This window comes from Talpa europaea (assembly GCF_964194135.1).
Source record: "Talpa europaea genome assembly, chromosome: 7".
NCBI lineage: Eukaryota > Metazoa > Chordata > Mammalia > Eulipotyphla > Talpidae > Talpa > Talpa europaea.
The window spans coordinates 82306665-82323743 of record NC_140074.1 but is presented as its reverse complement, the minus strand read 5'-3'; the positions used below and the strand labels follow the sequence as shown (position 1 = coordinate 82323743).

Genomic DNA, 17079 nt, shown 5'->3' with positions numbered 1-17079 from the left:
AGGAGCCAGTTAGTAATTATTTTAGACTTTGTAGGCCAAGTAGTCTGTGATCATGGTTCATTTCTGCTGTTAGAGCATGAAAGCAACCATACACAATATTTAAATGAATGAATGTGACTGTGTTCCACTAAAACTTTGTTTACAAAAGCAAATGATGGTCTGGATTTGGCCTGCAGGCAATTATTTGTAGACCCTGCTCTAAAAGCATTGTGTTTATAGACTGCTTTGCACATGGTCTCTCATTTTATTTTGACTCCTCTGTAAGAATGCGGTGCATAGATGGAACAGTTAGAAGTATAGAAGGGAAGGGGCTTAGAATAAATAATTTTTTACTTATTTGGAAGTTGTTTTTACATAACCTGCAGACTTACTTCCTTTGATTATCACACAGTTAATATTTTGATGATCATTTCTATGAAACAAGTCCTGGAAGGGAAGTTTCTCTAAACTTGTGTCCATTTATAAGAAAATACTATTCTTATGTACTGATTATATCTATATTAGGTTATTTATTGATGATGCTGGTAACAATGAGCTTTATGTTACTGCAGCTCACAAATGCTTTTTTACATCTGCAAGAAACTAACTAGCCATCAGATGCTTAGTAGCACAGAAATTCTCAAATGGTTGCGGGAAATTTTGATCTGCAGGAATAAATTCCTTCTTAAAAATAAGGTAAGCAAAATGACATCTTTAGAAATGGGAAAAAATTTGGAATGGTGATTGAATAAAGTTAAGGAAGTATTTATTAGCCAAATTAGATCTTATGAATTTCTCCCTCCTACAAGGTTGTCAAGGTAAATGTATAGTCAGAGGACATGACTAACCAATCAACATTTAAAAAAAATTCTGAAAGCTGGCTTTAAAGCCATAGTTCTGATAAATTCTAGTTGAGTAAGTAGGACTTTGGGGAGGGGAAGGAGTAGGAGCTGATAATCCTAAGTAGATTGAGGAGCATGTTGTCTTGAAGTTCATGCATAACACTGAATTTCATGGCTAAACTAGTCCAGAGGATGACATTTATCAAGAAGCTTAAGGGAAGAGGTTTATTTATATTATTTTCATAAATATATCACCTCTTGAAAATATCAGGAGTTTCCTCTTTAGGGTTGAATGAAATTTTTGATTCTTAACTATTAAAGTTTGGTGAGGGAGTTATAGGGGATAGGAAAGAGCTTTAATTTTATTCTTTTTGTTTACTTTTTTAGAAGATTTATTTATTTATATATACAAGAACTGGGGTATAGGCCAGAGGTACAGGGGGTGAGAGGATTCACCAAAGACAGATTGGGGAGCAGAGCAGGCAGATCTACTAAAATACACTGCCGAGGGGAACAATGGGTAAGACAGGAGAGGTCTACTGTGCCATGTGGGTCACCTCCCTGGCTGGGGATCGAACTCCTGCTGCAGTAGCTGTAGATAACCCCTTGTGCCACAGGGAGGCCCTTTAAATTTATTTTAACACAAAGTTTCTGTAATTAGTCAATTAAAAAAAAACTTATGGGATAGTTTTAGGAATACTCTATTTAATGAATTTGTCATTTCTGGAGTTATAGCTATAGTAAATCTTAAATGTTTAAAATTTATGCTTTTCAGGGTGTCATGCAACCTGTTAAATTTCCATTGCTTATAAATGGAATAATGATAAATAGATTTATTGAGTTTATTCATACCTGGTTTATCTTAGTGTGTTAATGTAATAGAATTTGGCTTTAGTATAATGAATCTGTAGTCCTCTGATCAGCAAAGTTATTCTTGCACCATGTACTTAGCCTATATACTGGTGTTAATTATTGGTCCAAAGGAACTTAATCTCAAAAAGGTCAGCTTCCAATTATCGTAATGTGGCACAAGGATAAGATCTGATGAGACAAAAAATAAATAAATAAACTTTGTTGGTTATAATTAACTGAGCAGGACATGCTATTTTTTATACAGTAGATTTACATTGTTGATCTTTTACTTGTTTTCATGTTAGTCTTAATTTATGTTTCTTGAACCTGTTGTTTTTGATGACTCGAAGGGTGAGAAACTGAGGAATTTCAAAAACATTGAGCAAACAATATTTGTACTACTTGGTTTCTAGTGAATGTTTTTCAAGGTTGAGGGTTAGGAGTTGGGAGAAGAGGTTTTCCAGGATAGCCTCAAATGGGAAGGCAAGTCACACTGAGCATTTATTTTTCTTAGCTATCAGTGCTTCAGTAGAGCTCACTTGTTACTTCTTTCTAGCAGGCAGACAGAAGTTCCTGTCATTTTCTTTTCCTGTATGGGGTAGGATGTGATGTTCCTTCAAGTGGAAATACCAGTCATATGTCCATGGATCATGAGGAGTTACTACGTACTTGTACTCCTGGAACTTCTCTCCGGAAGGGAAAAGGAAACTTATCTATGGTAATGAAGCTTCTTTTGTAGTTTTCTGTGTCATCACCTGTGCTCTATTTGTGTGTGTGTGTGTGTGTGTGTGTTTCTTTTATTCTCACAGACTTTGGTAGTTTCAGCTAGATAATATAGCACAGTAAAGAACTTCTTACATACTAGTTCTGTCAATGTTCTCTGTGGAACCCAAGGGAAATTCCTAACATCTCTGTTAGTTCCTCAGTTTTAGAATGGGGATGATAATTCTTCCTGCCCCAGAATTGGAGAATGGTAAAATTAAATGAGATCACATGTAAATAGCCCTTTATCAAGCATTTGACATTTATAAGCTATACCTGATAACCATTAATTAATATAAACTTCTACCTCATCATGACCACTCATATTCTTCAGTTTAAAAGTTGTACCAACAAACATGTATAAATTCACTGAGAGAAAAAACATTTTGCTTGATGTTACAGATTGCTATGATTTTTTTTTTTTTTTGCTTGTGTGCGTTGTTCCTTTTAAAAATATAGGACAAGTGAAAATATCAAATCATTACAAGAGTTTCTTTTCCAGACTAAAGCTTTATTTTAAGACAATTTTTTATTGATTAAATTCCCTTATTTTCTTACATTGTTGTTCATTTTTATAAAGTATTTGATTTCTCCCCTAAGGTGTATTCCCCATAAATATCCCACCACCACATTGTACCTGTGAAGCGTCACCATAGTACCTTATGCTCTTCCCTCTCCTGTTTTGACCTCTCCCCTGCTGTATACCGCAAATCTATAGTTTACCTGCAAGTTTTGTCTTTTTTTGGATCCTTTGTTCAATTTTCCTGTATTCCTGATATTTTTCTTTTTCCTTCTGGGGTATTTCACTGAGCATAATCCCTTCTAGCTCCAGCCATGTTGCTGTGAATGACATGAGTTTACCTTTTTTGATTGCTGAATAGTAATCAATTGTATATGTATCTGTATATATCATATTGTCTTGATCCATGTTTTTGGGCATTTAGGTTGTTTCTATATCTTAGCTATTATAAATAGTGCTGCAATAAACATAGGCAGTGTTCGAATTAGTATTTTTGTATCCTTTGGGTAGATTCCTAGGAATGGAATTGCTGGGTCAAATGGTAGATTCATTTTTAGTAATTTGAGGAAGCTTTCCATAGTGGTTGGACCTGTTTGCATTCCCACCAGCAGTGTTTGCACATCCTCACCAGCATTTGTTGTTGCCAGTTTTTTTTTTAATATGGGCATTCCCACCAGTGTGAGGTGGTATCTCATTGTGGTTTTGATTTGTATTTCCCTTATTATAAATGAATTGAGCATTTTTTCATATACTTGTTGGCCATTTGCATTTCTCTTTGAAGAAGTCTTTTTAGTTTTTCAGCCCATTTTTTGACTGAGTTATTTGCTTTGTTTTTTTGAGTTGTATAAGATCTTTATAGATCTTTGATATCAGTCCCTTCTCAATTGTATGGAGTACAAATGTTTTCTCCCAATCTGTGGATTGTCTCTTAATTTAGATTATTGTCTTTTACTGTACTGAAGCTTTCTAGTTTGATATATTCACAGCTGTTCATCTTTTCCTTCACTTTTTTTGCTTCTGGAGATGAGTCTTCAAAGATGTTTCTGAGATGTATGTCATAAAGTGTTGTGCCTATGTTTCTTTCTATATATATTATGGTTTCAGGTCTTACATTCAAGTCTATTACTCATTTTGAGTTGTTTTTTATTTTAATTTTTTTTAAGATTTATTTATTTTTATACAAGAGCTGGGGTATAGGCCAGAGGCACAGGAGAGTGAGAGGATTCACCAGAGACAGGGCGGGGAACAGAACGGGCAGACTGACTGAAATACACTGCTGAGGGGAGCAGCAGGCGAAATAGGCGAGGTCTGCCGCGCCATGTGGGAATTTCCCTGGCCTGCCGGTAATCAAACCCTCGCTACAGAGCCTGCAGACAGCTTCACAGCACTGCACTCAACCTGCTGCACCACTGGAGAGGCCCTCATTTTGAGTTGGTTTTTATATATGGTGTGAGGTGAGGTAGTAATCTAGTTTCATTATTTTGCATATAATGGTCCAGTTTTCCCAGCACCATTTATTGAAGAGACTTATCCTTGTTCCTTATTCTTTGCTCATTTGTCATGGATTAGTTGACCATATCTGTGTGTCTTTATCTCTTGGTTTTCAGTTCGATTCCATTGGTTTGTGTGTCTTTTTATTCTTGTAACGTGCTATTTTAATTATTATGGCTTTATAGTGTAGTTTGAAGTCTGGGAGTATAGTACCTCTGTTCTTCCCTTTTTTAGTCAAGAGGCTTTGGCTATTCAAGGTTTTTGTGATTCTGTATGAATTTCAGCAATATTTGTTCTATTTCTTTGAAGAATAGAAACTTTGAAGTGTGCCACTGAGATTTTTATTGGAATTGCATCGAATCTATAAATTGCTTTTGGTAGGATGACCGTTTTGATAATGTTAATTCTTCTGATCCATGAGCATAGACATAATTTTAAATATGATCTTTAGTGGAGGGAAAAAAACAACTAAGCAGTTTGGTTTACTATTATCTTCTTTACCAGCACAATTTGCATTCATTTGTAAATGAGGATTTCTTCTTTTTGTGTGTTTTAAGAATATATAATTCATAATCAAGTAGATTTTCTGCAGCAATATTTAATTCTTGTCTGTGCTTTTATGTCAATGCTTCAGTATACTTAATTCTTCTCTTCAGCAAGTAGAGAGAATTTCCTGTTACTTCCTCTTCCTTTGTCATTTATAATGCCCAGAAACTGTGTTACATTTTTCGTTCAGTAGATTTATGTTGCAAATGTTTTATTTGCGCCCATGTTAGACTTAATTTACATGTCTGGAATGTGGAATAGGATAATATGTGTTTGATTTTGAATTTGGAGAGTAGAGCGTTATTTTGGTTTGAATGATTTTCTTTCTTTTCAGACATAAATTTTGGGGCTTGAAAATTCTCCTCATGATCAAAGGGGAAAGCTCTTGTGGATTATTGTATGCAAATATATATGGTACACAATTTGTACCATTATTGGGTTTTATAAATAATATCACCTGAGTTGCAAATATATGCCTCCCACTTCAGGATAGTGCAGCAGCAGGGTGCAGTGGAACCCCACCAATATGCCGACAAGCCCAGACCAAACTTGAGGTGGCCCTATATATGTTTCTTTGGAGCCCTGACACTGAAGCTGTTCTGGTTGCCATGTCCTGTTTCCGCCACCTCTGTGAGGAAGCAGATATCCGGTGTGGGGTGGATGAAGTGTCGGTGCATAACTTCTTGCCCAACTATAACACATTCATGGAATTTGCCTCTGTTAGTAATATGATGTCAACAGGTAAGTGTTTCTTTCATTCAGTTTACTTTGACAGTCAGTTTGACAAAATAATCTGATTGTGCTAGGGATGTATTTAAGATTATTACTTTGTAAATTTACTTATAGTGGCTTTTCTGAAATCCCTTTCTGCACCAGACAGGGTGGAAATAAATAGCATTTGGAATAATTTCTCACTGAGTTTTAAATATGCTATACATTTGTTTAAAACACTGCCCGTATAAATTGCTGTCAGTTATAGATTATATAATTTAATATGCTTGAACTGTATATAGCAAGTTTTAAACACTGGTATACATGTTTTGAGTAAATATAGGTAAAGATAATTATTTTGTGCTGTGGGTATTATGGAATCCAAGTCAAATATTTTTCCCAGGAGATTGATGATAGGAAGTATTCAACTTTATCAATTTGAAGCTTTTCACTTCTCCAGTTTGTATTTTGGGTTGGGCTTGCCAGGGTCTCTGTTGAGGGAGCAGAGCTCTGTATGATAATAAGTTGATTTGCTACTATTGTTGCCTAGGAAGAGCAGCACTTCAGAAAAGAGTGATGGCACTTCTAAGGCGCATTGAGCATCCCACTGCAGGAAACACAGAGGTATGTCAGCAACAGAAACATCACTTCCAGTTCCCACCCTTAATTTTAGAAGTCTCATGGAATACACATACATACACACACACACGCATACACACATTCTATGAAATAGAATTATATAAATAGAAAATATATTTCATAGAATATATGTGTGTATGGATGCACACAAATATGTATATTCATACATGTATGTATATATAGATATAATATGTGTGTATACATGTATATATATATATATATATATATAAAACAAACTAGGAATGGTTTTGAAGTAAACCTAAGATTGTGCATATTACAAGTAGTATACTTACATGGTAAATTTGAAACCTATTACTGATTGATTTTAGCTTTAGGTTTAAAGTTGATTTCAAATGGCAATTGTCTTCATTTTAGGCTTGGGAAGATACACATGCAAAGTGGGAACAAGCTACAAAGCTAATCCTCAATTACCCAAAAGCCAAAATGGAAGATGGCCAGGTGAGTTTGGAAAGTTGAGTTTGTTATCTATTAATTGTTCTATTAAATATATGTACTTCAGAAATCTTTTGAGTCACTCTTAGTGTAATAAAATAAATAAATAAACAAACAAACAAATAAATAAATAAAACTGACTCTTAGTTTTCTGCCCTATGTTATCTAATATGGTAGCTACTTACCACATTTAAGTTTAAATTTAATTAAAATGAAGTGTGATTAAAATTCAGAGTCTTGAAGATACAGTAGCCACATGTGGCAGTTAGTTACTGTATTAGACAGAGTAGATATAAATGTTTCAATCATTGTAGAAATACTGGAAAGCGCTGAGCTAGTGATGACTTGTGGTAGAGAACATTCCTTTCCCCTCTTTTTTTCCATCAGAGTATTTCATAGAATTTTCAGGAAAGGGTTGACAAGGTAGAGAAAAATAAATTGAAACAACACATTTCACTATTTCATTAGGTATTCTAATTAAAAGGTATGGTGTGAATGATTGAATCCATAGATTACATGAAATTCTAAGATTTGAAAATTTCATATATCAGCTATTTTCATTTGCTACTCCAAAAATTCACAGTTTTATGTATTTGATTTATAATGTCCATATTACTCTCATACTGTTTTTTAGAAAAATTGATTAGTCTCTCAGACCTTTTTTTCTTATCAAACTTACTTAGAATGAGGGAAAAAAAATTGCTTTTGTGAAAAATGTGTACCTAATATTATTTGGAGGGGTTATATGGCTTCTGAATGAAAACTTTTCTTTTTTGGTAACTTATTGAAAACCTAATTCACATATCATACAATTCACCCATTTGAAATGTACAGTCCAGTGGTTTTTAATATGTTCAGAGTAGTGCATTTATTGCCACATTTTTAAAAACAGATCTCCGTTAGCTATTGGTCTGTAAACCCTTAATTTCCTCCTTTTTCCTTGGTCTTAGGTACCACTAATCTGCTGTCTTTCTATAGATCCGACTATTCTGGACATTTCATATAAGTGGAATTGTGCAATATTTGGTGTTTTGAGACTGATTTCCTTTATGTGGCATGATGTTTGAGAATTCACTCATGTGATTCAAAGCTTTTTAAATGAAATTTAATAATTTTGGGTTGATTATTTTAGTCTAACTGATAAAAATATAATGTGACTCTGAAAATGTATATGTTGATCTTAAGTTTGGATTTTTTTTTAATGTGAAAAATGTTCTTTTGTTAGGAGCAAATGTTGGGTCATTAGTCAAGTCTCAGCCAATTTAGATTGAATTCATGCTTTTCATAAAAACTTTGTGTTTAGGCTGCTGAAAGCCTTCATAAGACCATCGTTAAGAGGCGAATGTCTCATGTGAGTGGAGGAGGATCCATAGATTTGTCTGACACAGACTCCCTACAGGAATGGATTAACATGACTGGCTTCCTTTGTGCCCTTGGAGGAGTGTGTCTACAGCAGAGAAGCAATTCTGGTCTGGCAACCTATAGCCCACCAATGGGCCCAGTGAGTGAACGAAAGGGTTCCATGATCTCAGTGATGTCCTCAGAGGGAAATGCTGATACACCTGTCAGTAAATTTATGGATCGGCTGCTATCCTTAATGGTGTGTAACCATGAAAAAGTGGGACTTCAAATACGGACCAATGTTAAGGATCTGGTGGGTCTAGAATTGAGTCCTGCTCTTTATCCAATGTTATTTAACAAATTGAGGAATACCATCAGCAAGTTCTTTGACTCCCAAGGACAGGTAAAGTGTTCTCTGCTTTATTTTTCACCCTTCCCTTTGAATAGAGTCAGTTGTTTGAGATAATTAAACCTTTTTCTTTTAGATCAATTAGATACTTGCACGAATATTTACTCACTATTTTTAAATAGGCAAAAAATTGTAAAAAGAAGAATCATTCATTGTGGGAATTAATTTGATTCTTAAACTCCAGTACATTTATGTGTCTGGAATTATGAATGGCTTTGGTATGGGTATGAATGTTTGTGTGTATCCCTATGCCTGTTTGGCTGCTTTTCTGCACTTCTATGTCTGAGGCTGCTTTTCTGCATTTGTATGTCATTTAGATCTCAGGCAGCTTCATCTCTCTAAGATCTGTCTGCTGTGCATTGATTCCAGTATGTATTTCGTTCTTTAGGTTTTATTGACTGATACCAATACTCAATTTGTAGAGCAAACTATAGCTATAATGAAAAACTTACTAGATAATCATACTGAAGGCAGCTCTGAACATCTGGGACAAGCTAGCATTGAAACAATGATGTTAAATCTGGTCAGGTAAGCATTCTACTGAAATGTAGCAGAAACACATTGGTGTTGGTAGTTACTAGTGAAATAATTTGCTGTCCTCTTCTTTATTGCACCTAAATTAGGATGTGCCAATAAACTAATCAGAAATTACATATTTTCTCATAAATAAAATTTTACAGTTTTTATACTAACATTTAATCATATTACTTAGAGATTAATGCATTTAGAAAATCATTTCTTTTGTTGATATCTGATTTTTTTTCATGTTTTTATATCTAAATAGATATGTTCGTGTACTTGGGAACATGGTCCATGCAATTCAAATAAAAACGAAACTGTGTCAGTTAGTTGAAGTAATGATGGCAAGGAGAGATGACCTTTCATTTTGTCAAGAGATGAAATTTAGGTGAGTTTTCAAAAAAACAAGGTAAGATCTTAAATATTTTTCTTATGTTAAGTGAAGGTATAGAAAAATAGCAGATAACCTTGTTGTCATGGAAGGGGGAGAGACGGAAAGGAAGCATCTTACATGTTATTTACTCTCTGTGTCTTTTTAAATTTCCCAGAGCTTTGTGTTCATGACAGGGCTCCCTTTTCCTGAAATTATACTATATTTGGGCTAAGAATTTAATTTGATTTCTAAACTATAGCTGAGGGCTAATGTGGAGGCTTAGTATCCACATTGCTTATGTGTGCTCTTCTGTTAGATTTGTTCATGTCACTGAGTTGTTTGACAAATTATCTGCGCTATTAAAATTTATGACTAAAGGTGTATGTGTGACCTAATTTTTTGTTTTTTTTTCGGGCTGTTCCCTTTTTTCTGCCATTCTCTAGGAATAAAATGGTAGAATACCTGACAGACTGGGTTATGGGAACATCAAACCAAGCAGCAGATGATGATGTTAAATGTCTTACAAGGTAAAAAAAGGGAATGACCTTTAAGTTATTAGCAGGTTTTATTGTAAGCATTAGTACAACTTCATTATAGCTATTATACATATATTTTATGTGTATTTTTTGTATCAAAAATTTTGTATTTGCATTATATGAAGATATAACATTTTTAATAGAAAGACTTTCAGTAAAAAAATGTGAGAGAGTGTTATGTTTGCAAAGTTAGTGTTGTCTGGGAAGGATAGTTTATAGTTATGGGGAAATGATATATATGTATTTATTTTATGATTAGATAAAGGTATTATTGGAGGACTTAACTGATTCTAAAGTGTAAGTTGTAAAACCAAATTGTTACTTTTAAGAAGTAATTGCTTACGTTTGCTCTAATGATAAATATTTATTGCTGCATATTGGAAAATAATTTAACACTATTAACTTCATAATAACCATCTCAGATATATTTCTTTGATCAGGTCTAGTTTTATAGTACATGCTTTTGATTTAAGGTATTCATTTTGTAAGGTTACTTTGTAGAAAACTATTCTCTCCTCCTCAATTTGCATTCTGAGGTATGTAAATATTAGCTCAGATTATTTAGGTTGTCTGACTAGTTTAAAGAAATGGGTAGTTTTCTAAAGTTTTGTGTTTGTTAGGAAGAAGTTTATTTGAGGGGAAGGTGAAGTAGAATAATCTCAATTTTTTTGGTCTTTAATTTTTTTCCCTCAGAGATTTGGACCAGGCAAGCATGGAAGCAGTAGTTTCACTCCTGGCTGGTCTTCCACTGCAGCCTGAGGAAGGAGATGGTGTGGAATTGATGGAAGCCAAATCACAGTTATTTCTTAAGTAAATTTCAGTCACCATAAACACAAAACAAAAAGCAAGGTCCCATAACAAAATAAAAAAAGTATAACTAAAGTAGCAAATAATTCTGTTTAGAAAATGGACCTATTGCTTTACTATGATGGCCATTAACTGCTATCTCATAATATGTATCATATGCCTGAAGAAATATTCCCCCTGGCAGGACAAATATAAAAAAAAAAACGTAGTTTTTGAAGAAATCTGATCAGTGAATTTTATTGGCAATAAAACCCAGGTTGCCTCATTAAGTCACTTTAAATACCATTGCCTAAACTATTTGGGCCACTAATTTTATATGCTTAGCATTAAACATAATGCTTTTACAAGGAAACATTGCATCTGTTTGGTAGTTATGTTATGAAACATGTACAGCTTTTGTCATGATAAAACCATTTTTGACATGGAACATTTCATAATGAGCCACTTTGGCTGATTACCCCAAGACTGGAAAGAAATAGATACCCATCCCCACTCATGTGATAAACATATGGTGATTTCAAAATGTCAGGTAGCTTTCTGGTTGATATGGCCTTCACTGTTTTATTTCTCAGGTATTTTACATTGTTTATGAATCTTTTGAACGACTGTAGTGAAGTTGAAGATGAAAATGCACAAACAGGTGGTAGGAAACGTGGCATGTCTCGGAGACTGGCATCACTAAGACATTGTACTGTCCTTGCAATGTCAAATTTACTAAATGCTAACGTGGACAGTGGCCTCATGCACTCCATAGGTGAGATAAAATGAAAGCTTTATATAAAAAGGTAAAACCTATTCAGCAAGGCCATGCTAGTAAATTTGCATCTATGTGTCCATATCAGGTTTGGGTTATCACAAAGATCTCCAGACAAGAGCTACATTTATGGAAGTTCTGACAAAAATCCTCCAACAAGGCACAGAGTTTGACACACTTGCAGAAACTGTGTTGGCAGATCGGTTTGAGAGACTGGTGGAATTGGTCACGATGATGGGTGATCAGGGAGAGCTCCCTATAGCTATGGCTCTGGCCAATGTGGTACCTTGTTCTCAGTGGGTAAGTTAATTGAGTAAGTGGGGAAGAAGAGTGCCTGGCACATAGCAGATCTTCAAAATACATCTGCTTAGTGAATGTTTATTGAATGAATTGCTAAAACATTAGAACTGGAAGAAACTTTCAATAATTTGAGTGATTTTTAGCTGTGGGAAAGTGGTTTCAACTGTGGGGAGCTCCTAGCCCTTACTAGTATTCTACTCTACTGAAAAAAGTCTATTTAAACAGTAATCAAAAGAATGTTAAAGTCATTGATCTGGTCTGATGCTTCCATATATTAAGTGAGGTATTTAGGGTTAAATCTCATATTTAGTTGTTAGTGATGGTAGAAATAAAAATCAAGATTATGTCTGTTTATGATGTCAGCTCACACTTCTTTTTTCTATAACACATTGTACAGTTTTTTTTTTAATTTAAACACTTTTTGCATTGGAAAATATGATGTTTGGGGCCTCCCCAGTGGCACAGTGGGTTGAGTGCAGCGCTGTGAAGCTGTCCACAGCTTCTGCAGTGCGGGTTCAATTCCCGGCCAGCCACAGAGATTCCCACATGGCGCAGCAGACCTCTCCTGTCTAGCCCACTGCTCCCCTCAGCAGTGCTTTCATTCTGTCTGCCTGTTCTGCTCCCCATTCTGTCTCTGGTGAATCCTCTCACCCTCCCCACGCCTCTGGCCTGTACCCCAGCTCTTGTATAAATAAAAAATTAAAAAATCTTAAAAAAAAAAGAAAATATGATGTTTTATTATTTTTATTTTTTTAAAGATTTATTTATGCATACAAAAATTGGGGTGTTGGCCAGAGGTTCAGGGGTAGGGGTGAGAGGATTCACCAGAGACAGTGGGGAGCAGAACAGACAGATCTACTGAGATTCATAGCTGATGGGAGCAGCAGGAGAAACTGAAGCGGTCTGTTGGGCCATGTGAGCTATATCTCTGGCTGGGGATCGAACTCATTCTGCAGTGGTTGGCAATAGGTTGATAGCACTGAGACTTTAACCCCTGTGTCACCAGGGAGGCCCCTATGATGTTTGTTTTAAACAGTGAAGACATAATATGGCTACTTGGTGTCTCAGTAACTTTCCTAAAACCATACCGTTTTGGTTTTTTTTTTTAAGAGTTGCTTTTTTTTTTTTTTTTTAAGATTTATTTATACAAGCACTGGGTACAGTCAGAAGCGCAGGAGGGTGAGAGAATTCACCAGAGCCAGAGCCAGAGCGGGGAGCAGAGCAGGCAGAAGGACCAAAGTACACTGCTAAGGGGAGCAGCAGGCAGCAGGAGAGGTCTGCGCGCCATGTGGGACCCTCCTCCGGTGGCCTGGAGGCAGCCAGGGATTGAACCGGCACTGCAGAGGCTGCGGGCAGCTTCGCAACCCAGCGAAGCTGCAAACTACCTCCCCGCTGCGCCACTGGGAAGGCCCAAAACCATACCATTCTTAACAAAATATTTTAGCCAAAAATTTGAGAAGCGTTATTCCTTTTGATGTAAAAAAGCTTTTTAGTTTATCTTGTACCCAACATGATTTCAGCATAGTAAGTTGTAGCTAATGTCATTGCCTATAAATTTGTTCCTGGTTAATAGTTACAGTATTTTTATTCCTTACATTTAAAGTAAAACTCAGATTCCTTACCCTAGCTTACAAGACTTTACCCAACCTGAGTTCTATCTCATTTCTCAAATCACCTTCCTTCTTATTCACCCAAGCTAAACCAAACTGGCCATCAAACATATTAGACTTATTTCTGCCTTAGAAATAATTAGAGTACCTTGCTGCTAATGCGCTACTGCCACCACCACTCCCATTGGCACCATTGCCTGAAATGAGTCTGCCCTTGTAAAAGGTTAATTTCTTAAAGTTTTAGTCCAGATGTCACTTTTAAAAAAAAAAAAAAATGCTATTAAAGTAATACTGGTTCAGGTATACAACATTATAATGTTAGACACGTATATCACTACGTCATGATCACTACCAGAAGACTAGTTTTCTGGTCTCCCTGGTGACACAGGATAAATTCTCAGTGCTATCAAGCTAATGCCAGCCACTGCGACATGAATTCTATCCCTGGCCAGGGAGCTAACCCACATGGCACAGCAGACCTTTCCTGTCTCAGCTGCTGCTCCCCTCAGCAGTGTTTTTCCAGTAGATCTACCTGTTCTGCTTCATACTCTGTCTCTGGTGAATCCTCTCACATACCTGCCACTCATCCCTTCCCCCCCATATCTCTAGCCTGCACCGCAGTTCTTGTATGCATAAATAAATAAAATAAATTCTTAAAAAAAAAAAGACTAGTTTTCTTCCATGTTCATATAGTTAACACTCTTTACCTATGTCACCCACCTTCTTTCTCCTCTGGTGACTACCAGTGTGTTCTCTGTATTTAAGAGTTTGTTTTTGCTTTGTTCATTTGCTTTTTTTTAAAATATTCCATATATGAGTGAAATCATATTTGTGTTCCTCCTGATTTTTTTTCATTTAGCATAATATTCTCAAGGTCTATGTGTTGCAGATAGCAAAACCTCATTCTTCTTTTTAATGACTGAGTACTATTCCTGTGTGTGTGTACCTATGTGCACACTGCCCTTTATTCATATGTCGATGGACACTTATGTTGTTTCCATACTTGGTCATTGTAAATGAGATGAGATAACCATAGATGTGCATAGGCCTTTTGAATTAGACTCTTTGTTTTTCTTTGGATAAATGCCCAGAGTTGAGATAACTAGATATTAACCTTATGAACAGGTGTTGATAAACATTTTTTCATGTGACTATTGGCCATCTGCATGTCTTCTTTGACATGTCTGTTCAGATCCTCTGCTCATTTTTAAATGTGGTTGGTTCTTTTTTTTTTTTTAAATAATAAATTTTATTTTTATATTCCCCCATACAATTGCAAACGCCCCATTCTGACCCCAATCCTTCCCCTCCCGCCCCCCACCCCCCAAAAAGTGTCTCTGGTTCATAGTTTTTTGTTGATTTTGATTTTCACTTTCTTATATTCATTTTCCTGGTCCCTTATTTAAGTTTTCTAGATTCCTGCTATGAGTGAGACCATCCGGTATTTTTCTTTTTCTTTTTGGCTTATTTCGCTGAGCATGATCCCTTCCAGCGCCATCCATGTTGCTGCAAATTGCATGTGTTTATCTTTTTTGAATGCTGAGTAATATTCCATGGTATATATGTACCACATCTTCTTGATCCAGTCATCTATTTTTGGGCATTTGGGTTGTTTCCAAAGCTTAGCTATTGTAAACAGTGCTGCTATAAACATAGGGGTGCAGGTGCTCTTTGGAATTGATGTTTCTGTGTCCTTTGGGTAAATACCTAGGAGTGGAATTGCTGGATCATATGGAAGCTCTATGTTTAGTAGGTCCAGAAATCTCCACACAGCTCTCCATAGCGGTTGGACCAGTTTGCACTCCCACCAGCAGTGCAGAAGAGTTCCTTTTTCTCCACACCCTCGCCAACATTTGTTGTTGCTAGTTTTTTTAATATGTGCCATTCTCACTGGTGTAAGATGGTATCTCATGTAGTTTTGATTTTCATTTCCCTGATTACAAGTGATGTTGAACATTTTTTCATATGTCTGTTGGCCATTTGCATTTCCTCTTCAGAGAAGTTTCTTTTTAGCTCTTCTGCCCATTTTTTGACTGGATTATTTTCTTTGTTGTTGCTGAGTCTCATCAGCTCTTTGCAGATTTTTGTGATCAGTCCTTTATCATTAGTGTTGGGTGCAAAAATGTTCTCCCAGTTTGGGGTTTCTCTTTGTTTTTGTTATTGTCTCTTTTGCTGTGCAGAAGCTCTTTAATTTGATGTAGTCCCAGCTGTTTATCTTTGTCTTCACTCTCACTGCTTTGGGTGATGTGTCTGTAAAGATGTCTTTGATGTGCAAATCCCGTAGAGTTTCGCCTATATTTCCTTCTATGTATTTTATGGTTTCGGGTCTTATGTCTAGTTCTTTAATCCATTTTGAGTTGATTTTTGTGTATGGTGTGAGGTAGTGGTCAAGCTTCATTCTTTTGCATGTAGCGACCCAGTTTTCCCAGCACCATTTATTGAACAAACTTTCTTTGCTCCAATGCATAGTCTTTGCTCCTTTGTCAAAGATTAGTTGACCATAAATCTGTGGGTTTATTTCTGAATTTTCTATTCGATTCCATTGGTCTGTATGTCTGTTCTTGTTCCAATACCATGCAGTTTTGATGATTATGGCTTTGTAGTATAGTTTGAAGTCTGGGAGTGTGATACCTCCATTTCCTTCTTTTTTTTTCAGGAGAGCTTTGGCTATTCGGGGTTTTTGGTGATTCCATATGAATTTCATCAATAATTGTTCTATTTCTTTGAAGAATGACATTGAAATTTTGATTGGAATAGCATTGAATCTGTATATTGCTTTTGGTAGGATGGCCATTTTAATAATGTTTATTCTTCCAATCCATGAGCAGGGGATGTCTTTCTATTTCTTTGTGTCTTCTTCTGTTTCTTTTAACAGTGTTTTATAGTTTTCTTTGTATAGGTCCTTTACCTCTTTTGTTAGATTTATTCCCAAATACTTGATTTTTTTTGTTTCGATAATAAAAGGGATGGTTTTTTTGATTTCTTCTTCTTCAGATTTATTGTTTGTGTATAGGAAGGCTACTGACTTTTGCGTGTTGATTTTGTATCCTGCCACTTTACTGAATTGATTGATGAGTTGAATTAGTTTTTCTGTGGAGATTTTGGGGTTCTCTATGTATATTATCATATCATCTGCAAATAGTGATAGTTTGACTTCTTCTTTTCCTATTTGGATTCCTTGGATGTCTTTCTCTTGTCTTATTGCTCTGGCTAGGACTTCCAGTATTATATTGAAAAGCAGTGGTGAGAGTGGACATCCTTGTCTTGTTCCAGATCTTAATGGAATTGCTTTCAGCTTTTCACCATTGAGAATGATACTGGCTGTTGGCTTGTCATAGATGGCCTTTATGATGTTGAGGTATGTTCCTTGTATCCCAAGAATTTCAAGGGCTTTTATCATGAATGGGTGTTGCACTTTGTCGAAAGCTTTCTCAGCATCTATTGATATTATCATATGGTTTTTATATTTCTTTTTGTTGATGTGTTGGATAACGATTGATTTTCGGATGTTAAACCATCCTTGTGCCCCTGGAATGAATCCAACTTGGTCGTGGTGAATTATCTTATGGATACATTGTTGGATTCTGATAGCTAAAATTTTATTGAGGATTTTTGCATCAGTGTTCATTAGGGAG

General features: G+C 35.7%; 1 protein-coding gene across 4 annotated transcripts in view; it reads left to right on the top strand.

Moving 5' to 3' along the window:
- NF1 (neurofibromin 1) overlaps positions 1-17079 on the top strand; it is a gene marked incomplete at both ends in the record, with an annotated part of 273922 nt that overhangs the window by 112356 nt on the left and 144487 nt on the right. For all 4 annotated transcript variants that reach the window (XM_084237353.1, XM_084237352.1, XM_084237351.1 and 1 more), the window contains 12 exons: positions 552-675; positions 2230-2391; positions 5481-5733; positions 6254-6327; positions 6718-6801; positions 8099-8539; positions 8934-9073; positions 9330-9452; positions 9881-9964; positions 10667-10783; positions 11353-11534; positions 11623-11834. In XM_084237353.1, the coding sequence (XP_084093479.1) occupies positions 552-675; positions 2230-2391; positions 5481-5733; positions 6254-6327; positions 6718-6801; positions 8099-8539; positions 8934-9073; positions 9330-9452; positions 9881-9964; positions 10667-10783; positions 11353-11534; positions 11623-11834 (1996 nt within the window). The remainder of the gene's footprint in view (positions 1-551; positions 676-2229; positions 2392-5480; positions 5734-6253; positions 6328-6717; positions 6802-8098; positions 8540-8933; positions 9074-9329; positions 9453-9880; positions 9965-10666; positions 10784-11352; positions 11535-11622; positions 11835-17079) is intronic.